Here is a 23,746-nt window from a genome sequence, read left to right on the forward strand (position 1 = left end):
CCTTGATTCCGGGGGAGGTAAATGTCCCCACTTGGTTTGCACCCCTCTGTGTGGCCTCTGAGCCCTCTAGACCTCTAGAGCGCCAGTGTGGAATGGTAGTTCCAAGCGGGTACTTCCCAGTGTGGCCACAGGAGCCCTGAGGCCCGGCAGTTCTTTGGGAACTGGGTTGGGCTGGGGAGGGGTGTTCATGAAGTGTAAGTGGTTTTAATGTGAGCCTATTTATGTGTTTGTTTCTCTAGAAATTAGTGTCTCACTTCTCCACTCCTTTGTTGGCAGCTCCTTAAGGAAGCTCGAATTGTGCTTTGTTTCTGTTGAGGTTTAGTTGCCAAATCAGGCAGTCCCTGTGCTTGGTAAGCTGGCCAGCGGGTATCCAGACCACACTCAGTGTCAGGAAAACCCAGGTGGGAACTTTGCAACAACCCTCTCCCTCTCCCTGGACAGCTCCCCCTCCTCCCCCCCATCTGTCCCCTTTATATCTCTATTTCTGGCACCAAGGGTCAGGGATGACCAGGAAGGTGAGACTGTGGTCATTGTGACTGCCCGTGCCCACACACCCTCTGCAAGGGGGAGCAGCTGCGAATCTGAGCCACTCTGGGCAGGAAGGGAAACACAGCAGGGACAGTGCCGAGGGAGACAGAGCCACCAGGGCTGGGCTTTCAGCAAGCTCTGCCACAGGTCCCATCGGGGTCACCTTAGTGACAGAAACTCCAGGCTCAACTGCTGCTATGATTCATGGGTTTTCTTTTGTCTTTTGTTTTGCCTTGAGTTACCAAGGAATAGTTCCCTTTAAAAAAAATCCCAACTTCATCTTAGCTGAACTCCCCTCAGGAGAGAAGAGGGAATTTTCCAGGCCCAGGCCCAGCACACCCTGGGAGATCAGGAGTACCGAGGAATTGAGGAAGGTCAAGGTCACCAAAGCCTTCCATTCACCTGCATGCCCAGGGCTCCTGCATGGGCAAGCTCACCCGCCCTCCTGAGGTTTGGAAATACAGAAGCTGTGAAGAGAGAAATGAAGCAAATCAATTGCGTGGCATTTGGTGATCCTTGAACTCTCAAAGAAAATCCTTTGAAAAGTATCTTCAAGGAATTGGTTTGTTTTTCCTTTTAGAAGAGAGGGTAACAGAGATGGGGAGGAATCCAGATCTGCCTGGCGTCCAGGCTCCTCTCCCAGCTGCGTAGGTCAGAGAGAACATGTTATTTGTTAGAACCTGACATCTGTTGCTGTGAGATAAGCTCCACTGAAAAGCACGGCCATCAATTATTCTCACAGCCCTTATCCCAGGCTGAGCTGCGCACTGTCCCCTCAGGCTGTACCAGGCACAGAGCGCGTCCACAGCCCCGCCCGGCCTCCTCACCCCTCCGGCAGGACCCCCAGACCTGGTCCCGGCCCCTCGGCTGTGTCCCTGGCGTCCTTTGATTTCTTTCCTTGGCCCCTCTGAGGCCTGTTTTAAGGACAACCTCTCCTCTGTCCATCACGCTTTCTCAGTGAAACACAGGGTTAGGGTCACTATCTCAGTCCTGGAACCAGAAGAAGCTGCACATGGAAAGAATAACTGGAAAGCCAGCCCACCTTTGTAGGGAAATTAGCTCAGCTGAGCCGCGGCTCCGATTACTCCTCTGCCACTGGAAAAACGTGTGATAACTAAGTGTGGCCACTTCCTTGTCTGTGAGTTATGGTCATCTGTTTTCTTTGTTGGAAAAATAGACAGACATCTTAGAGAGTCAGAAGGGAAAGGGTAGAGGAGTTGGATTTTGATAGTTTATCAAAGTAGACACATACCCTTATTAAAGGAACCAGAGTTGCCTTTGAACTGTTGGAAGAAGAAGCAAACAGTAAATAAAGAAAATCCTAAGAATGGTGGCCTGGGTTTAGGAGACCTGGGTCTCGTCTGGGCCTGATACTGATTTCCTCCATGATCTTGGGAAAGACTCTTGACCTTTCTGGGCCTCGGTGCTCTCATCTGAAAGCACTGGGCCATTAGCGGGTGATCACTACGTTCTGATTTATTTCTGACATTTTAAGTGAAAATTGTGTTTAAGATAGCTTAGCATACTTTTTTTATTCATGTTGAGAAAACTCCATCTCTGTTGCCAGAGGTCAGACACAAATTGAAAACATCACTAAATGGAATTAAGTACACTATGTACGTGATGCCTTTTTGAACAACCCGTGTCTGATATTTATAGAACACTCCAGTTGCAGAACGTGCACACATGTGCCCTGAGCACACACCCAGTAAAATCATTCTGGATGTAATACGTTTTCAGATGTCAAGTTAAAACAGCTTCTCGGGAATTAGGCCTGACTGTTCCGATGTGCGTGCTGGGTTCTGACAGGTGCAGCCAGGGCTGCCGGGGCTGCCATGTGTGACGTGGAGTCCAGCCAAGACAGAAGGGCCACGTGTCTGTTTCTATCTCTTCGCATTAAGGCATGAGTTCTAGATATAAAAAGGAAGCATCAGAGACCAATCAGGACCGTCCATTCTGTGCACATCACTGTGCCAGCTAGAGGCCTTGCTCTGCAGGCGTGGGATTCTGTCTGTCTGTGGTCAGATCACTTAGCACAGGGGCCACCTGTGAAAATGAGCTGAATTCATGACTTTTTAAAATAGAAGCTTTATAGAGGTGAGCACAACCAGAAGTAACCTACAAAATCCCCAGCCAACAGCAGAGCTGAGTTGGGTGGCCAAGCAGGAACGCATGTAGAGTGTAAGTGTGACACTGAGGGCCCACCTCAGGACATGGAACATGAAGGACCGTACAGATCGTCTAGTGCAGCAAGACTGAGTATGCTGAGCATTAACCGTGTGGTGCACATTTAATGGAGTGCTTGGCATAAAACCCTGCATATCATGATTAGCACAGACTTGACACTCCATTCATCATTTTCATTTCCTGGAAGACCTGTCCAAGGCCAGACAGTCAGTACCTGATCACTGGTCCAGGGCCCAGCCCAAGCTCCCTCTGACCTCTTCCTTTCATTAAGCCTGTTTCCTGCTCCTTTGCTCACGGATCAGCACAGTGGAGGCAGGGCTGGAGGTTGGCATTTCTGCTTGCACACACCCATCCCCCTACCCACGGAGGGGCCTGGCCTGGGAGCCTTCTTTCTGGTGGCTGCTGCGGCTACGGGGAAAGCCCAGGGTATTCTTGAACAGAAATAGCCCTTCTGAGAGAATAAAAGACCAGGCCCTGAATACCTTTACGGGAAGGTGAGCATTCCTGTGGGGACTTATTGCTAGAATCGGTGGGCAGAGGAAGAAAGGGTGTTGTAGTGAAGCAACCAGAAAAAAGATGTTGCTCCCGGCTGCACTACACCAGCTGGGAGGCTCACACGGAGAAGAGGACAAAAAATTCCAGTGACTCCTGTGCCCAGACAGAGCCCTGGCACTTAGTCATGCCTAATGGAAAATGGAAACCAAGAAAGCAGAAGTGAGGCTGGACAGGTCTAGGGTAGTCATTAATCCAGTCACCTCTGGGGAGAAGCGTGATCTGCTCGTGTGCCCTGCTGGTTAGGGCTGAGCCGCCAGCAGTTGCCGTGGCCACTGGGAGAAGAGGGTTGAGGACAGTCGTGATTATAGGAATCAGTTGTGACAGTGGTGTCTGCAGTGCTGTTATTGCTAGTAATTCATTCTGCAAACATGTTAGAGTGGTATACACTGTGTACAAAGTATGTGTAAAGCACTGGGAACCACCACACATGCGCAGACACACACCGAGGTTGCTGCCCTCCAGGTGCTAACACTCACCCACTCATTTTGAAGAGCCCCCCTCACAAAGGCTGTGATTGACTTTGGATGGTCCGTCCTGGTGGAGAGGCCACAGCATTAACTACTCAGCCCACTGAGTGCAAGCCAGTTGCAGAGCAGGAAGCTCTGTGACTCTTCTAACCCCAAAATCAAAAGGTAGAAAACCAGAAGTTTCCATTACTGATTACCTTAGGGATCTGATCATCCTTAACCTGTCATTTTTCCAGTTGTCCAGATAATGACATTTGTGGGAACATATATGTAAAGGCAAGATTATGTTGTTTTTCTCAAAATAAATGATAATGGAGCATCCTGGCCAGTCCCTCCTGACCGTCTTACAGATGGTAATAATAAATGTGTGCTGAGCACTTACACTGCACCAGCACGGCTGTCAATGCTGCGCACGGCTTACCTCCTGGGATTCTCATAACAGCCCATGAAATAGGTCCTGCCGTCCACTGATTTTACATATGAAGCTGAGGCCCCCAGAGTGAAGTGGCATGTCCACGTCACAGAGTAACTCAGCACAGCAACTGAGAATACACATCGGGTTTCCTAACCTTTAGACTGGCATTCTGCTCTCATCATGCTCTCTCTTCCTCAGATTGAGGAAGTTATCCCAAATTCGCCAGCACCTGAGCCCAGCTGTCTGTTGAGAGCTGGAGTTTCTGGGCTCCCTGCCTCGGCTGACACTCGGGTTCGGTGTGCCCCGGTGTGGATCTGATTAGATTCTGCCCAGGTCACAGCACGTTCCCATTCATTCATTCTTTCATGAAGCAGATGATTCTGGAATTCATAGCAGGTATTAGGACCATGCTCAGTGATGTCTTGGACATAGTCCCTGCCTTCACTGCAGTAGAGGTGGGATGAAAATTCTGTTAAGTAACTCTCTTTCTTAAGGCAGCAGTGCCTGCAAAGTGCAGGTGAAGCACATAGGAGTCCTGAGGGAAGGAGATGATGTCTGTTTCTGAGATGAGGGAAGCTGACATGGAGGACGGGTAGGATTTGATGTGCAGTGATGGATGGAGGAGACTCCTGCCAGGGGGATCAGAGGGCCTTAAGGCCGGGATACACTGAAGAGTAGAGGGAACATGCTCTGGATCGAACCAGCCAGAACTCCGCCCAGGTCCTACCACTTTCTAGTAGTAGTTTGTTACCTCATAGACGCTAGTAACAGTCCTTTCTTATAGGGGTTGTGGGTGTTAGATGCGAAAATGATTGTAAAAGCCTGGCATTTTGTTGGTGTTCAATTAACAGTAACTGTTGTTATTAACTGCCATGCTAAGACATTCTATCCTTTTTTTAAATGGAGGCAATAAGGTTTTTCTTAAATTAACAAATTATGTGTTGATACAGTGATCTGCCTTGGTGGAGATATGTAAATCATAATAGGTCCTCTTGGCGTTGGAAATATTAAGAAAGGCAGTAAAAACTGAGTTCTCTGGTCACGCCTGTGGAACTCTATCAAAGAATTTTTGTCCTGGGCCCTTTCCCCTTTTTTGCCACCTCAGTGCCCTGCACTTTAAGAACCCACTCTGTTCTCCAGAGCTAGGATTGCCAGTTTTAGGAATTAAAAATACCAGATGCCCAGTTGTATTAAATTTCATATAAACAATCAATAATTTAGTATAAGCATATCTCATGCAGTGTTTGGGACATACTTATACTGAAACATCAGTTGTTGTTTATCTGAAGTTTAAGGTGGCATCCGGCACGGAGAGCAGTTCCAGAATCAGTAGGACAGTCTGTCTGACTGAATGGGAAAGGAAGACTCATTCATTTCCTAGCCTTTCTCTCAGGTGTGAAGGCCTGATAGCATACTCCAGCAGTGCCTTCGGGTCACTTGCTGGGTAGCGACATTAAATGCGGATGGGACCCGTCCATGTGTGTGTTGGGGCAGGGAAAGAGGCGTTGGATGTTTCTTACCAGTGGTCACGTATTCCTGGCCCTCTTTCTTCAGAGCATTCAGACAGGTGGCAGAATGGAGACATGCTTCAGGGTCTGAGCACGACTTGTGTCATGGAGTAAGAGCAAGGCCCCTCTCATAGGGTTTCTTCAACTGTCCCTTGTGGTGGGAGTGACTTGCAACAGCCACAGCAGGCATGAAGGTAGCTGACCAAATGCTCTCTGCTCTGGTGAGTCTAACGGTCACAGTATTGGAGCTAGAAGGACAGTCCCGCAGCCTCACTTTGGAAATGAAAACAAAGACCCAGAGAAGGAATGTCTGTGCCCAAGGTCACACAGCGATTCAGAATTCGAGTCTGAACTTGAGTCTGGGTTTTCGGGAATAATTTGGCGTGTCTGAGAATTCCCAGCACACTTGTTCGGGTGATTCTGAAACTTTTCTCTGGATTACGTGGTAGCCGTGGTTTCCAGATCTCCACTTGCCTGCGTGTCCTTGGCACTGCCACGTGCAGTTTGTACTTGACTCATCCTCGCCTGCAGGCAGAGTTGGTTGAGCCCCCGAGGGCGCCATCACTGCAGCGGGGCGTTCAGGGCACTTTCTAAGGCAGCTTGATCCTGGCCCTCCCCATAGGGCTTCCTTGCTGATCTCTGCCCCACCCTGACCCGGCGTTCTGTGGTTGAGATGGAAAAATCCACTTCAGAGCAGATGGCTTGTAACCTCTGTTTCAGAGGCATAATTGGCCACATTACATGAGGTGAAAATGAAAACAAAGCAGCGTGTAAGTGTGAGCAGAATGGCGCCCTTGGGCTTAAGAGTGACTTTGACTTATTCCTCCCAGACTAGAATGATTATTCTTGGGGGAATCACATATTAATGGTATCACTAGCGGAGAGGCATCAGCCCTAAGGCCAGCTTTATCTGCACACTCTGAAGGCAAGCCTGCTGCGCAGCAGCGCCAGCCACGTGGAAGCCCGGAGCAGCGATCATGGGATCTTCCACTCTTTATTTTCTTGTTCTTGCCACAACCTGTCATGAGACCAAGAAAACTTGTTTTGGAAATGCTGGATAGCCGAAACAACCTGTTCTCAGCCTGGATGAGAGCACTCGTCCTCTCTGACCACTCATGCCCTGTTCGGGGTTTGGCTGCTGTTTCTTCTCACAGTGTTCACGGCAGGTGCCAGTGCTTCCCAGGCCCTCGCTTCCCTTTCCCCAGCCTCCACAGGGACATGGTAAGACTGCCTGATCTGACTGATGAATGAGCAGCAGCAACACATACTGAGGAGGATGTAACCCATGGCTACGTCTCGGTGGTTGTCTTTCCCGATCCTGTGGGGTGTTAACCTGAGGTTTTCCACCTGCAGTGAGCCCATGGCTGGGCTGACCTTCCGCACTGAGGCTCCAGCCCCCCGCAGCTTCTCTGCTGCTCCTGCCCAGCCATGCAGGGCTTGGTCTCGGATGGTCTTGGCTGCATCCTGAAGTGAAGGGATCACTTCACTCCTCTGCAAATAGAGGGTTGGACAAGATAGAATTGGCGAACAGTAGCCTAAGGACACATATCATCAGCTGCCTGTTTTTATAAATAAGGTTTTATTGGAGCACGGCCACACCCGGTGCTCTTACTTATGGAGCATGGCTGCTATCACTACAAGGGAGAATTGTAGAGGCAGTATACGGCCTTCTCAAAATCGCTCTGACAATAAGTGGAAATGCCTATGATCTGGTTCTTTACGGAAAGTTTGCTGATCCCTGGATTAGATAATCTTTAGGGTTTTCAAAGCCAGCTTTCTGTGACTTGTGGCAGTTCTCTTACCACCAGAGCTCCTGAAGTGACTAAGGGGCCAAAGAAAAGGGGTGCTCTCTTCCTCGTGGTAGTTACAATCCAAGCATGCTTTCAGATTGTAGGAATCCATGAAGGGTGGGGGCTTGTTTTGCTGCATGTCTGTATTTGTTTATTGGCCTGATGACTGTATCTGTGGTGTCCGCCAGTTTTGAAAAAAGGCACCCGGCTATGTAGGTCTGACTGCATTCAGTGGCATGGTTCAGGGTGGGACATTTGTATCTACATGGAAGAGAGCGCTCATTTGTCTGCTTGATGCCCATGACAGGAAATGCTGCCTTGAGAACTTGTATGGCTGCCCAAACCCACCGCACCCTGTCTGTGTGCCTCCATCTCCAAGTCTGAGCAGTGGGATGGGGCAGGAATGGTTCTAAGTGGCAGGGCAGGAGGGTGGCTGTGATGAGAAGAGCAAGAATGGGCCCGACAGGCATGGCTCAGTAGTTGAGCATCAACCTATGCACCAGGAGGTTATGGTTCAATTCCTGGTCAGGGCACATGCCTGGGTTGTGGACTCGATCCCCAGTGTGGGGCGTGCAGGAGGCAGCTGATCAGTGATTCTCTCTCATCATTGATGTTGCTATCTCTCCCTCTCCCTCCCTCTCTGAAATCAGTTAAAATATATTTTAAAAAGAAATGCAAGAAGGGGTCCTGAAGATGCCTTAAAAACGCAGAGACTAGGAAAGAACTAATCTTTCTAATCTTCTAATTTATAAAATTTGCATCCCAGCTACAGGCATCCCAGACCCACATTGCAGATACTTAGAGGGAAGCTGGAGTGCAGACTTGAACAGTCTTCTTATCAGGGCACCCTGGCCTATAGCGAACATTTGTGCAAACTAGTAAAAGGCGCCCCCTGTAGTTGGTGCAGAGTTCCACTAATATCTTTGGGTAAGAAAACCCCGTCTCTTCCTGTGGGCACATAGCCCTGGGAGAGCACACAGCTTAGCGAGTGGAGCAGGGCTAGCTCTCAGGGCAGCAGCTGCACCCCCAAATGCAGCAGCTCCTCCCGATCCCTGGTATCCCGGAAGTCTGTGGGTCTTCTCACAGGGGCCTTGCTGGCCAACAACAGGTTAATGCTGCTTGGCCTTGGGTTTTGAGACCACAGCCGCCTGGGCTGGTCCCCCTCGGCAGCCCGGCAGCAGGAGGTTGGCTCAGAGTCTCAGGCTGGAAGACAGTGCCCATGGCCGGGATCACAGAGACTTGGGCCTCTCCCAGCAGTCACCGTGGGCCCTGATCTAGCTTAGGGCCTGGCTTTCCTCTGCCAACTTCTGACCTCAAACTGGCTCCGCTTAAGGAGTGCACATGATTTTCCACACAGTTATATCTCAAAGGTGACATGCTAGCAGCACAGAGAACTGTGTTTTAAGATGTCCAGAACAGACAAGCTCACAGTGGTGGGACTGACCTCACTCCTGTGGCATTGGGTTACCCGCTGCCCCGCGTGTGCAGTGACGACATTCTGCCGGGACACCCCGCTCGGCCGGCTGTGTTGTCAGAGCGGTTTTGAGAAGGCTGTTATGAACTCTCCGTGGGTGAGACGGCTTTGTGGTCAGATCTGATTTCCACCTCTCAACTCACATTGGAAACTGTACTGGGGCCAGCCATGTGGGCACATTTTGAAAGACTCCTAAACCAACCCTTTTCATTCTGCATCTATCAGCGGTTCCCAGCAGTTCAGAGGCTGGAGAATTGGGAAGAAAGAGAGGCTGGGAGCCCATGGGAGCCAAGGAGTCAACATTGCTTCCAGTCCCCTTTCTAGGTTCTGAAAGGCTACTGGGAACAAGAGGGAATGTAGTTTGCCATGGCTTTGAGCCCCTAAAATTTATGTGCAGGCATCATGCTAAGGAGCAGTGAGAGTCCTGTGGACAAAAGCACTTCTCGCTGTGCCCTAAAAGACAGGAGAGGGAGGCTGGAGGGTGGGATGTGGGCATCAGTGCAGCTGTACCCTGTGGGGAAAGCTGGTGGGAGCCCAGTGGAGTCCACATGGGGATTAGGCCTGAATGCTAGCGGGGCACCAGGGGCCCAGGCCTGAGGGAAAGAAATTCCCCGGTTAGCATATGTTTTCTATTTTAAAAACTTACCATTCTGAGTCACCAAACTCATAATATGCCCCTCACTTTTAGCTACAGATGCTACGGCCTGACAGGGGGTTGGGAGCAGGACTCAGCAGGGCCCTTCTAGTAGAACGTGGGGGCCCCAGGGCCCTTCTAGTGGAATGTGGGGGCCCCAGAGACCTTCTAGTGGAATATGGGGGCCCCAGGGCCCTTCTAGTGGAATATGGGGGCCCCAGAGACCTTCTAGTGGAATGTGGGGGCCCCAGAAACCTTCTAGTGGAATGTGGGTGCCCCAGGGCCCTTCTAGTGGAATGTGGGAACCCCAGGGCCCTCCTAGTGGAACATGGGGGCCCCAGGGCCCTCCTAGTGGAACGCGGGGGCCCCAGGGCCCTCCTAGTGAAACGCGGGGGCCCCAGGGCCCTTCTAGTGGAATGTGGGGGTCCCAGGGCCCTCCTATTGGAACATGGGAACCGCAGAGCCAAGCCCTTTCTGCTCCAAGCTGTGGCCACAGAAGGCATAGAAGACCCTCCAGGGCAGACATGTGCTATCGCTGGGCACTAGCTCGGATCCAGGCCCCACTCGGCCTTTACCACATGCCTCTTTCATAGACAAGATTGTTGCTTGAATTAAAACGAGGTAATTTTAAAAGCATATTATGAAATACGAAGTATGAAGTTAATTCATTTACTCATTCAACAACTACTGAATGCTTACTAGGTCAGGCAGTGGTCCCAGTGTCCCAGGCCGCCCTCGTAAACAGGAGATATTATATAGATGTTTGTTGAGTTAATGTGACGTGGGAGTTCCTCAGAGTGTGCTGATGTAGCTATGAGGCGGGAGTGGAGGGTGGGAGGAAAGGAAACGAATGTGGTTTGAGTTCTTACCATGTGCCTGGCCTGTTGCCTCACAATAAATACCCCATGAGTCCTCTGGGTCCTTTGGAGAGAAACATATGGAGACTCAGGGAGCAACTTTCCAGGACACACAGGTAGTAAGTGACAGAGCCGAACTGGAATTCAGTTCTCTCGGACTCCAAAGTCATGCTCCTCCCTCGGAATTGGGTGGGAATGGTTGCAGGGCGTTCTCCTTGCCACAGAATGACCCCGGCAGGCTCCCTCTATACTCTATTTTTCTCCTCCCAAGGATCCCCCAGATCAATGACCCAGACCAAATCTAAGCCAAAAATGATCACTCCTGATTCTAAGCCAGAAAGCAGGAATCATGTGAAATCAAAGCAAGCCAGACCCCATGCTCCCAAGGCGCAAGGTTTAGGAAGACACTAGCCCCCTGTGCACACTGGGAATTCCTTCCAGGGTCAGCCACCTGAGAAAAGTCTCACCCGAACCAAGGACTCCTGGCAGAGGGAGGGCGGTGTCTTTCAGAGGCATAAAGCCACTAGCAAGGAGTTGTTGGTCTCCTCAGGAGATCTGGCTTTTTGAAATAAAATTACAAAGGATTTCATTTGCCCTCTGGCCTGCCCCAATCCCGAGGCCTCCATTGCCTCTAGCTCCTTGGAGAAGATCATGGAGCTCTTGTCCTCATGTTGGTTCTCGGCTCAGCATCAATGCATCCCTCTGAGGTTTAGCACCAAGAATTTATCCTAATAAAGGGTACAAAAAGAAGAAAGAACCAAAGAAGTTGTCTGGCTTAGCCTCCAAAACGGGCCCCTGCAAACAGTCATTGCCTGGACTTAAGAACAGATTTAGGAAAGAAAGAAGGTTAGTTATTCATTTAGTCAGTCCATCAGCAGAAAATTAGGGGATTGCTGTGGTGCTGAGGTGCAGCCCTCAGAGAGGAACACAGAAGCCTCTGGAATCTACTGAACTACATTCAACGCTGGGCTCCAGGGGCCCAGAGCAGCAGCACTCGGCGAGCACCTGCCCGTGGCTCGGAGGGCAGCCTGGCCTTGGAGCCCAGAGCACGTGATGGCGGCCCAGCTGCCCCTCACACACATTCAGTTCACAAGGCCCCACTGAACCTCCGCCCAAGGCTGATCGCAGAAGTCAACAGTGTGTATACAAGAGAAATGGACCAGCAACCGCAGGCAATTTAGGTAGGATTGTTTGTTCAAGAAGGCAAAGGAAGGCCCATGGGTGGGGGTTTCCGGGGAACAGGTTTCAGTTCAGGAGAAGGAAGAACTTTATAACCTAGAAATGCCTGTAAGTAATGAGCTGTCCCTTACAAAGGATCCACAGGCAGAGGCTGGAGGTCCCCTCAGCAGTGCTGTTGGGGCAAGTCCTGTCCTGGACAAGGTCCTGAGATCTCTTCTCACGGTGACGTCTCCCATTCGTACAAAATGAATGGCTCAGCAGGTCACGCTATGGAGCTTCAGAGGCAGGACAAAGGACTGCGGGCTGGGGTTGGCAGGCTCAGTGGAGGGCCTGCTGTGCTCATGCCAGGCTTTGAGGGTGGGTAGGTTTGGGGTAAGTAGGGAGCCCCCCAACATGTTGCATGGTTCAGGAAAGTACCCTTTACCTGCAAAGTGAAGGGACTCCTACTTAGCTGGTTCCCAGAGTTGCAAAAGGGAATTAATTATTGTTTGTGATGCACTTTAAGATCCCCCGATGAAAGGCCTTGTATAAATGCAAATTATTATTATTGTCATTAAAGGTGCTAGACGTCTGGCCTGCTGGATAATGCCCTGGTTTAGCTCTGAGCAGAAAAGAAAGTGAACCCCAGGCAGAAAGCTTGCTCTGCTTGTTCAGAGCAATGGTGGTGAGAAGGAGCTGGCGAGGAGCTGGCCCATGACGGAAAGTGAACCCCCGACTCCTGGCCAGGGTTAGCAGGAGCTCCCTGCTCTGGGAGTCAGGTGTGTGTGTCCTCTGAGGGCAGGCCCTGCTTGGGTTCACTCCTTGGCCCCTGCAGGAGCCAGCCCTTTACTGGCACAGGAGCTAAGCATGAATGAGTGAGTGGTTGTCGCTGGTCTGAAGGGTGGAAGGAACATGGCCAAGATGGATGTTGGCCATCTATTCTTGGGGTCCTATCTGGAGACAAAGGGGAGAGGGATGGAAACCTCACACGTGTGCAATGTCTTTGACGAGGCTTATTAACACTCTTGAGGGAACACCTTTAGCAAAGCACGGCAAAGAGGTCATTATTAATTATTGCTTCCACTTAGGAACTGTCTCTGGCTAAAGTGGTTGGATTGATACCACAGCAATAATTAGAACAAGGATAATAGTATATTAGACCTGGCAGTGACCTAGGGAGCCATCCCTCTGGGACACGGCGAGGTGAATGCTCACCAGGTCACATAGGGGTAACAAGTGAGCCAGAAGCACAAGTCAGGCCCCCCCAGTTCTAGGCCACAGCTCAGTGCCGTGGGATAACAGCACCTACCATTTTAGAGCACTTGATGATGCAGTAGTGCTCAGCAACCTGGAGAGTCTTGCGATGCCACGTGACTCCCCATGTTAAAGGACCTTCTGGGGCCCAGCATTTGGAGGGCACGCACGGTGCCTCCGTGCGCCTGGTGAATTGCGCTGCCCATCCTGCTCTTTCTCCCCTCTCCCCGCCCCTCGGAGGCTCCTTCTTCCAGGTGCCTTAGTGCTTCCCGAACCAGATGGGCAAGCGAGAGAGAGGGAGCCAGGTTCATCCCTTTGGTCCGTTGTTACCACAGTCGTAATTCTACTGAAAAGCCACCCAACGCAGGTTCCTAGAGAGGGATCAACACACCCGTCACCACCTCCGACGCGCAAACCTACAAGAGGGCGGACCATGTAGAAGGGGTTGTAAGAGCAAGTGTGGGTGTAACAGGAGTTGACAGTAAACAGCTCTCCAAGTTCACTCCCAGGCTGTTGGTAATTCCAGATCTAATAGAGGAAACTAAAAACCAGCTAAGATGTTGTTTGGGAGGGGGAGGGTCACCAAAAAAAAAAATTAGATACCACTTATGTCCCTCCTTCCTTGTGTGGATGCGCAGGCAGCAGTGTGACTCGGTGTGGATCCCGCTCACTCCCGTGCTCCCTCCATGGAGATCCTGGCCGTGAGGAAGGAGGTGCGCGTTAAGTCCAGCAGCGCTGGGTCACAGATAGCTCTGCCACCACCCGGTGTGCGACCCTCACCGAGTTAACTGCATCTCTGCATCGCAGATTGCTCCTTGGCAAAAAGAGAGCCAATAATACCTCACTGGTGGCAGCGAGGGCTGGCGAGTAGTAGGCACCTCCCCTCCTTTATGCTCCCAGCGTCCAGACTTTTACCACAATCCACAGGAAGACGTTTATTTTCTATCCTAATCCAGTGTATGTAACGGAAACAAACATTTCACACAAAAACATGTCTCCTTGCCACATGTGATGTACTCTGCTACTATTTGACTCGATTTCAATGCTGTTCGGGACCCACTAAATCGATTTCACAACACTCGTGGGTTACACCCGTCGTTTGCACAGGCCTTGTTGATACCAGGTGCGGATATCACTTTCCCACCGTGGATGTATGATCCTCCTTTCCTTTCTGTCCTTCCTTCCTGCCCCCTCTATAACTGGTATACGGGCCCTCCACCTGCCCAAGTCCAGCCCTCCTGCCAGCCTGCCGTGGAACAGCACCCAGCTGGCCCCCAGGGGCCGGGACACCAGCAGGGAGGGCAGCCGCTGGCAGTTTCTTTATCTGGAGTTGCTGCTTTTCCACCTGTAAGCTCCAGAGCCAGGCGTCTGGGGAGGTTGTTTCAGCTGCCAGGCGGGGGATTACAGTGAAAAGAAGAGGGACCATGCCATCCTGTGCCCCTCCCCGGGACCTTCAGGGTATCTGTGAGCACCCAGCTAGGAGGGCGAGTACCCAGAGTGCTGGAGTGACCAAACGCTGTGCCCAAAAGACAGCAGGTGGGGCCCGAGGCGCTGCGGGCGGCATGAGCTACAGCCTCTGGATGCTGAGAGTCCAGGGGAGAGACCAAGGGACAGCCAGCAAACAACACAGAAGCCAGAGAGGCTCTCAGGGAAGGAGAGGGTGGTTTCGTGCCCCGAAGAGATGGCCCCCTACATGTTCCATCAGCCCTTGGGGGGCCTGGCTCTTCCGTGGAGGCAGGTGCCTGGCAAGGCTGAGCAGAGGCCTTGGGCACCTCCCGCCAGAGTGTGACTTGGGGCCTGGACCCCACAGTGGTCGGGACCCACACTCCGCATGGTCAGCTCTGCTGGGACCCTAGCACTTCCTCTTTGAGGCTCATCCTTTGGTTTTTCCCCTGTTGCTGACTAAGACGGCAAGGGTAATTTGTGATCTTGGCCGTGACTCACCACCACTGGACAGGCGGCAGCTTCTCCCTCATGGTCCAGCACAGGTGGCCTGCGGAGGAGCCCTTCTCCCGGCCGGGCCTGTGCAGCATCCTGCCCGGGCATATGTGTGGCCGTCAGCAGGAACCTATGCTGAGCTCCTGCTCGTGCAGCCCTGGGCAGACTGAGCAGAGGACTTGAGGTGCCCGCTGCCAACCTACCTGCCACCGGAGGCACACCTGGGAGGCGCAGATGGGGAGACAAAATGAGCATAGGCTGCCCCTCTGCTCTGGGGTCCCTGGCCCAGGCAGCACCATGTTCCTTAGTCCCCTGTACCCACTATCTGGCTTCAGCCCAGCCAGGTGCATGACATCATCTTAGCTGACCCCCCCACACACACATCCAGGTCCAACCTTTCTCAGTGGCCACATTGTCGCCCCCTCCTCTCAGCCTCTCATCTGGTAGGTTCTTGATGAAAACAGCATCAGCCTGAAAGTCAGGAGACTGGAGGACTGGCTCAGACTGTGCCTACTAGCTCTGGGGCCTTCAGTGAGCCCCTGGGACATTCGTTCATTCATCCATTCATTCATTCATGCACCAAATTGAAATTCACCTGCTGGGAAGCCCTAAGGAAGGTGAGCATGGGGCCCCAAGGCTGAACCGGCCCCATACTCTCCCTCAGGTGCCCACGAGGGGATCTGTGCTAACACCTGTCACTGTTATGAGCCATATTCAGTTTTCCCTTCCCTGTACTGATTGGACAATGTGAACTCTGAGTTTTCTTTCCTTTTTTTTTTTTTTTTTTTTACAAAATTCTATAATTCTACGTTTGTCTTTAAATGAGCCAAATGTTTACGTTCGTTTGAGAACTAGTTATTGAGCGGCTGTGTGTTGGGTAGTATTCGTGAAGCCGGGGTGCAGAGATGGATGGATGTGACACGGTCTTGCCGTCCGGAGCTTCTCCTGGTGTGGGGAATGGTTGGGATGGCAGAGCGTGCACAGAGATGGAGCCCAGAGCAAGGAGCCTGGGAGGACTCCCCTGCCCCTCGCTCTCCCGTGGCCGGCTGGCCCTCTCTGCCCTCCTCTCCTGCTCTTACACTGCACCAGGGATGCCCGGGAGCAGAGGTGCTGGCAGCCCTGGGAGCAAGGCCTGGCCCTGCAGCTGAGGAAGTGGGCGCAAGCTGCTGTATCCCAAGGAACTGGCCGGGCTTGGGAGACTCCGTGGAGTACCTCAGGACAGAGAACTACTGGGTAATCTGACCAGTTTAGAAAAGCATTTAAAAATACCCTATGATTTAGAAGGAGCCAGATTTCATCCCAATTCTTTGATGTCTAGATTGGATCCCAGTTGGTTGTTTATTGAACTTCTCCTAAACAGCTCTTGATTTAATTCAACACATACTGAGACTTCATCACAGCCATATGGCCGGCGAGGAGCCCGAGCTGCATAAGATGTAGTCTAGACACCAGTCTCTACATCTCAGGTCAGAGTAGACCGTCTGGGCCGAGGTGGGGGCCGCGTGCCTGGAATCCAGCAGAGGGGAGGTCGGTTCCAGCTCAGGACCAGGGCGCCGCCGGACCCCGAGCTTGGGGTATTTTCTCCTCAGTATGAGACCAAGCCTTTGCGTCGCGTGTCCATGTTCTTGATTTGAAAGTTTGGACCCCTGAACATGAACCCGGCCTGCTCAGGGGTTGGCACATTTAGGGAGGCTGTGGGCGTGTGCTCATTACAAGCACTTGTTTGTTCCTCAAGCCCACACTACAGTGCCAGGCTGACATCGCTCGGGCATGGCTGCAAAATAAGCGCCCATTGCACCAGGCACTGGCTCACCAGGCCGCCCAGAGGTGTGGGCAGTCTGCACAAGGCCTTCGGGGGGCTTGGGGTGAAGGGCCCTGAAGTAGAACCAGTCTCTCTATAGAGACCTATTATAAGGATGACCTCCTTTGACATGGGGAGAGGAACCCCAAGTGAGTCAGTATTTGCAGTGGCCGTTCATGACAATGAGGACTAGACCACGAGGCATGATTAGCGGGGCTTGTCATTCACTATTTACAGGACTGCTTTGATTTGCAGACCACAATCAGTCTTCATATGACTGATTGAAAACATGTGCCAGTTAAGTCACCGCTGCAGAAGAAAACTGGAAAAAGAAATGAGCCTTGAATGTTTGGGAACTTGCCTCTATTTGCCAAAATGAATTCTGACTTGATTAATATGTTCTTGGTTTCCTGACAATGAGGGTCGTGTCTTCGAACCACTCCTCCCGCCTGCCCCGCCACCACGTTGGCCTGACTCCGGCCAACAGCATACGGCTCATCTGTGATTGTCCAGAGAAAAGTGTTTTTGAATTCCAGAGAGTCTACTTTTGCTCCTGTTTTGGAAGAAGGCAATTGTTTAGGCCCTTGCAGAATAACAGGTCCTATATGAGCGAGGCTAAAGGCGGCAAGACCACAGGGCCCTCCACACAGCCGTGCTTCTGTGAGATGTGCTCGGGGGGCCCTGGGGTCGGAGTGGCATCGGGCAGGCATCTTGGCGAACCTGCTAAGCTTGTTTTGCACTGGCAGATGGGAGCTGGTGTGAGTGGCAGCCGGGCCTGCACAGCCGCTTCCTGCGGCTCCTTCCCTTCCCAGAGTCCACCTCTTTGGGCTTTATAGCCTGTTTTTATTTTCACTTCCTTAAGCTGTACTGATTCAAATTTTCATATGTTGACTTCATGGACTTTTGTTCTTTTGAAAAGGTTCATTTAATAAATTAAAAACTAACTACAGTAGGGAAAACCCTGCTGCTGAGACCTTGTTGAACAAAAATTCCTAACTGCCTCCCCCAAGGTCTCTGAGGATGCTCCTGACGGCTCCCTGTAACTCTCTGTAGGGGTCCAGAGCGCCTTCCCCAGACACGGGGACTATTGAATGTCTCATGCATTGTTTCCCCTATCAACTCACTCCGGCTTCCTCACTCCAGGCCTCCTCTCATGGGAGGGCAGTGGGCTGGCCCAGGCCTTCCATCCCTCACAGGAACTGCCTGGGGTACCACCACCTTCTGCTCCGGGCTTTGCAGTGCCCATCACTAACCCCGCCCCATTTGTGCGGAAGTATCCCTGATGATGGCGATAACCACCACCCCACTGCGCACACGGCCACCACTTTCAACACATCGGACCCTGGGCTTGGCTAGTGCCCTGATTTAACAGAGGAAGAACCAAGACACAGTGAGGGCAAGTGCTTACACAAGGTCACGTGGATATCCTAGAGCAGTGGTCGGCAAACTCATTAGTCAACAGAGCCAAATATCAACAGTACAACGATTGAAATTTCTTTTGAGAGCCAAGTTTTTTAAACTTAAACTATATAGGTAGGTACATTGTTATTAACTTAATTAGGGTACTCCTAAGCTGGCCTTTGCTAAAATCGTCCTCAATCTGATTGAGGTACGTTCGCTGAAGTCGACCCCTTCTAACTCTCCCATCCACACTCGTCTTTTATACTTGTTTCGTCTATCTCCTTTCCGAAAACCGACTTCTGTGCATGGGCCACGAAGTTTCAATCGCACTGTACGTGCACGCCTGCGTGTGGTATTTTGTAGAAGAGCCACACTCAAGGGGCCAAAGAGCCGCATGTGGCTCGCGAGCCGCGGTTTGCCGACCACTGTCCTAGAGCCATAGCTGGATGGCACGTAGAGACCATCAAGTACAAATCTTGTTACAGCTGAAGAAAGTGAGTCCCAGTTTCCAGTGACCAACCAGCCGGGGTGGGCACCAGAACCCATGTCTTCTGCCGTGTGGTTCAGTGCTTTTTCCACTTCCCCACTGTCTCCTCTTCGTGACGCATACTATCCTGACCAGAAAATGGTCAATTGGAGGCCAGCTTTGATGCCCCCACCATGGGCAGTCAGAGCCCCATGATTCGTAAACGCCTTCCAGTCCACAGCGCCAATTCCCCCTGGCCAAGCCTTTGACCAGAGCCCCTCACAGGCGCACCCAGCAGGGTGGCAGGAGCCAGCAGGGCCTGCAGACGCCTCCGCTGCAGGGCTAATCCTGAGAAGCCACGTGTGTCACCAGCAGCTCTGCACTGGATTTGAGATGCAGTGTCCCAGCGACTCTGCTGGATGTTCACCCTGAGGCCGCTATCTCCATGCCTCCACCTGCCAGCCCGGTGTGACAGTGAACAGTGCAGGGAATGCCGAGCTGAGGGCAGTGACCCTGGGACCTCACCACACAGGGTCCGACTGTCCCCACAGACTCGCGGCCTCTTCCTCTCGGACCCAGCTCGGTCCCTCGGTAACAGTTGGCATCTATTGACCATCGTTATGACAGCACCAGGCCAGGTCTCACTCCTCCTGAACATTGCCCTTTAAGGTGGGCATTTTTCCTCTCTTTTGTAGGTGATGAAGCTAAAACTAAAAAGGGGGGTCTCTTGCCCAAGAGGTACTGCCAGGAAGGAGCAGGTGTGGCGGGCTCCAGAGCCCACACACACTGCCCGTCCATTACAGCCTGCCATCTTCAGGGCCCCCGAGATGACCAGGCTCGGCTCCCTGCTTTGTAGATGAGCCCAGAGAAGAGCTTTAACCCTGGACCCAAGACTCAGAAGAGTAGACCCTCTGAGCATCTCAGTTCCCCACCCCTGCTCCACAGAGTCTGTCTGCTCGGCCCCTGCTGTGCCTGCGAGCTGAGACCTGAGCCAGGAGCCAGGCCTGCTCCAAGTCCTGGAAAACCTTCCATTTACTCTCCTAGCCTCAGACCCTGGCATTGCACTGAGTTCTGATTTTGTAAAACCGGGTGCAAAGGGCCTGGGATAAACAAAGGATCAGAACCTTCCCTCGTCCTAAGGCATGTTGAGCTCCAGTTCATCTAAAAATAAACTCCCGTGTGAGGAGAACGAGGGCCCGGCTGCCTCGGGTCCCTTTCCTGCCTGCGGTCTCTGCCAGCCGATGGGGAGGCGAGGCCTGCCCTGCCGACCCTGCAGCACTGTCAGAGCTTGCCGTACACTTTGTCTCTGGGTTAAAGAGGTTTTCAAAGGTGACACATAACTAGTGCTGATGGCAATATATACTCGGGCAGCTCTCCATTTTCTCCAATAAAAACATGAAATAAATGAAAACAGCACTTTAAAAAAATCTATCTGTGGCTGGGAGCCGTTGTCATTTCCCCACCGTTAACCGACTTCACGAGGTCGCTGAGCGAGCGGCACTGCAAGCTGGTGGTCTCGTGCCTGTGAGTAACCTTCTCCAGGCTCTTCCCTCCTGGGCACGCAGTAGGGCTGCGGGGAAAGCCCGGGGCAGAACAGGAGCCTGCAGAACTGTCTGAAGCAGGAAGGAGCTTGCTGTTAGGCGTGCTCCCTCTTGACCACAAGGAGCAGCCCCTTCCCCCAGAAGTTCCCCAAGAAAACCAGGGCTGCTCTTTCCTCCTCCACGCTGTCTCTTGGCCTGTCCCCTCCTCACCAGGGGGCGTCTCCTCTGCTTCATCCCGGCTCCCATGAGGACCAGGAGAGGGTGTGCAGGGGTGGGTAAGCGCTTAGGGTCTGAAGTCTCAGAGAAGGTGACAGTTCGGACCGTGTTAGCAAGATGAGGATGAAGGAGGGGCTTGATCTTTCTTTCTCACCAATTGTTGGCAGTTTAAAGTTTGAGAGTGGACGACATTTTCTTCTTCAGTACCTGAGTATTAACATTCATGTGCTTCTGGGTGCCGTCTCTCACCTTCTTAAACAGCATGTAGTGGACACGCCTGAACTGCTTGCAAACGGGCGGCCCTCAGTCGTCACCTTAACGACAGCCGCCACGGGCCTGCTGAGCGCGCAGTGGCAGGTGTGGGGTCACCGGGAGGGGACGTGCTCTCGCTTCCTAGGGCTGGCAGGCAGCCCAGCAGGTGAGACGTGCACGCAGGTGACTGATGCCCTGGGAGAGGCACAGTGTCCACGTGCAGGGAGAGGACTTGCTGGGAGCAGGGCCTTTGGCCTGAGCGTGGAAAAGGCCCCATGTGAGGGGAGAGCAATGGCTGGATTGGAGGGCGGAGGTCACACTCAGGACTGTGATGGGCTTCCCAGGGCCCGACATCCCCAGCTACACGAGACATCACAGTGGGGAGACTCACCTGCAGTTTTCTTAGCTTCTCAAAGGAGGTGGGGGCGGGGGGACAAGATCCCAAAAATGTAACGGAGGTCGCGGGACCTTTAGAGTGTTGTGGAGCCAGAGTGGAAGTCACTGAGTGCGGCTGCGAGTTTGGGGCGTGAAGGTTCTCGGTCGGTGGTGACACAGAGGTGAGGTAGGCCTGTGTCCAGCGAGAAACCGCTTCTGTAGCGGTTTTGTTGAAAGGTAACAAGACCGAGAGCCAGAGGGTGTCAGGAAGGAGGGGACATTCGAGAGGAAGAGGGAGGACCTGCAGGGTGAGTCCACCCCAGGGCCTGGGGAGATGTGGGAACAGAAGTGCAAATGGGCCAGAGCACTTTCAAGTACCGAAGCGTGGGGAGCACTTCTTTGGGGACAAACACGCTGAATGGCAGAGAGACAGCAGGCCCCGGGACTGGAAGTGTGGGGGAGGAATGGGGCTGGAGACCCAGACTGGGTGGGTCTCTGCTGCCGGTGGTGTCGGTGGTGTCGGCAGGCAGAGCCTGGGGTGTGGAAAGCAGGGCAGGATGGAGGAGACCCTAGGGGAGAGCTGGTCTGGGAGTGGGGAGCTCTGTGGTGCTCATGTCTCCTCGAAAGAGAAAGAGGTGGTGGTGGGGGGGTCCACTGGTTAAGTGCTGCAGAGGCTGCGGAGGTGGGACTGAGGGCAGAGCAAAGCCGTGACATTGCAGAGGGCTTGGGTTGACTTGGTGCTGGGGGGCAGGCAGGGGCCACCCATAACTGCACTGGGCGGTGATCAGGGAGGGCCCCCGCCCCTGCAGGAGGATCCCTGAGTTTTTCCGGGAACTGCAGTGCCATGCGGGTTAGAACTGCACCCTAAATAAAGTGGACTGCGGGCTCCCTTGGGGGAGGTGCATGAGGCCTCTGCAGTCCTGGTGGTGACGAGTCTGCTTGGTGGCTCTTGCTAGTTCACACTGCAGTTCTGGGAGAGCCACTTCCGGATAAGTACGGCGTGACTTCTCTGCTCATACAAGAGTGAGGGGTGGAAGAGAGAGGTAGGAGGCAAGCCTGGGTAACCAGGCATGGGGTGCCCACCCAACCTGTCTAGCTTCCTCTCCCTCCACTTACTGCGTTTGGCTCCCAGCTCACAGCAAGCCGTCCCTGCCCCCAAGCCACTGCCCCTGCTGTCTTTCCTGGGCACCCCTGTAATGCCTGCTCCCCCTCCGCCTGCACTGATCACCCCAGGTGGGTGCCTCCTGGCACCTCTGCAAGGGCCCTTCCCACCTCAGTTGGTGTTACCTATGTGTCTGTCTCCTCTACACTGAGACCTCCTGTGTGGCAGGTGCCATATCTGTGTCATCTCACAACCCCAGTGCCCATGCCTGGTGTACAGCATAGGTCCGTTTCTGCAGATTCCAGTCTGGGTGCCAGAGAGGCAAGGGCCGAAGGTGTGCCCCTCCCAGCAGGAGGCTTTGACTGACAGGGAGGGAGGGTCCTCTTGATGCCCAGCCTGGCTTCTTTCCAGGAGACCAAGCTACATATATGGTTGGGAATAAATGGAGACCGGGGATGACTTAGAAATCCTTTTAATTAGACCCTCTGTCTGCATGAAGTTAACGGTCCAACTGAGTGAAAAGTGCAACCTCTTTATGTTTCAGACGACGAGAACGGCGGGTGGTTGGGTGGTCAGTCTCTGGCTTGTCGGTGGACAGGCCTTGCCTTTGGGCTGGGAAACGGCAGGCAGACCTGAGTACTGATGTCTCATAGGAGGTCTGTGCCCGGCCCTTTAGTCTCCGTGCAGACAGAACAATCGTGAAGCGCATGCAGCTCCCTAGGAAAAAGCCAGAGGCTTTGTATCGGAAGGAAAATCCAGCCCAAGATGCCTGAACAATAAATAACAACTGTCCTGCGTTAGGTGGGGAGCTCCGCGCCGCCCTTTGCCGAGTTGTTTGTGCTAACACAGCTCCTCTCCCCTCTTTCCCACCAGGGCTTATTTCAGAACCTTTGTCCCTCAGTTCCAGGAGGCAGCGTTTGCCAATGGAAAGCTCTAGGAAACACCAGTCTGGAGCGGTGGCCAGCCAGACTGCTCTGTCCACATGCGTGTCAGCACATGTGCTGCTTCCTGGAAGCCACTTGGACGTCTTCAGGCAGCGTTTTCACCCCACACAGCAGCTTCGCGAGCCTGCCTGGAGCCCACACTGGGGCTGGCTGCGGTGAGCTCCTCGAGCCACACCCCCCCCCGCCCCCCCAGTTCTCCCTTTGTTTCCTGACTTGGAAGAAATAAAGTCACAAAAATCATGATGCGGTATTTTTCCAGGGAAAGTAAGACATCATAAATGCACACACCCTTATTCTTTGTCCCTGAGACCTCTTGTAAGTGTTAAGATTAACGTGTGTGTGTGTGTGTGTGTGTGTGTGTGTGTGTGTGTGTGGGTGGGTGGTTTACATTTCCCACCATTTCCCACTGGGGCAGTCCTCCACTGGAAAAGGCGCTGCCCGAACCAAACTGACCAGCCTGCACGGTTTCAGGCCCAGGCTGCAGCTCAGAACCACTGGGCCCAGCACCAACCCCCTCCCACCCCTACAGCTCCGTGTGCACAGCCCCTGCGGACCCCGAGGCCGTTGTTCGTTTGCTGAATGTGTGATGAGTGTGTTCCTCTCCCCCCACCCCTCCCTCGGCTGACGGGAGAGCTCTTGGGGCACCTGCAGCACTGGGGGACTCACACCTGAAAGTGGGGCCTCGGGGGTTACCTCTGGCCGGTCTGTGACCCGGGCTCAGACCTGGCAGCTCTGCACCGACCAGGAGCAGAGCCGAGGACCATCTGTCCTAAGTGTGTGGCTTATCGGAGCTGGACGGGGTCTCAGGAATCATCTTGTTTGCACCCAGGCCCTCCCCCTGCGGCTCCCTAGTGTACAGAGCAGAGAACTGAGCCCCGAGCTG

General features: G+C 53.0%; 1 protein-coding gene across 2 annotated transcripts in view; it reads left to right on the forward strand.

Annotated features, from left to right (window-relative positions):
* BABAM2 (BRISC and BRCA1 A complex member 2) overlaps window positions 1-23,103 on the forward strand; it is a 333,554-nt gene extending 310,451 nt beyond the window's left edge. For both annotated transcript variants that reach the window (XM_006099849.3, XM_023763459.1), the window contains one exon: window positions 22,793-23,103. In XM_006099849.3, coding sequence (XP_006099911.1) covers window positions 22,793-22,856 — 64 coding nt within the window. In that variant the 3' untranslated portion in view covers window positions 22,857-23,103. The remainder of the gene's footprint in view (window positions 1-22,792) is intronic.
* Window positions 23,104-23,746: the final 643 nt, after the last annotated feature.

The sequence above is a fragment of the Myotis lucifugus genome, unplaced genomic scaffold (assembly GCF_000147115.1).
Source record: "Myotis lucifugus unplaced genomic scaffold, Myoluc2.0 scaffold_285, whole genome shotgun sequence".
In the NCBI taxonomy this organism is placed as follows: Eukaryota; Metazoa; Chordata; class Mammalia; order Chiroptera; family Vespertilionidae; genus Myotis; species Myotis lucifugus.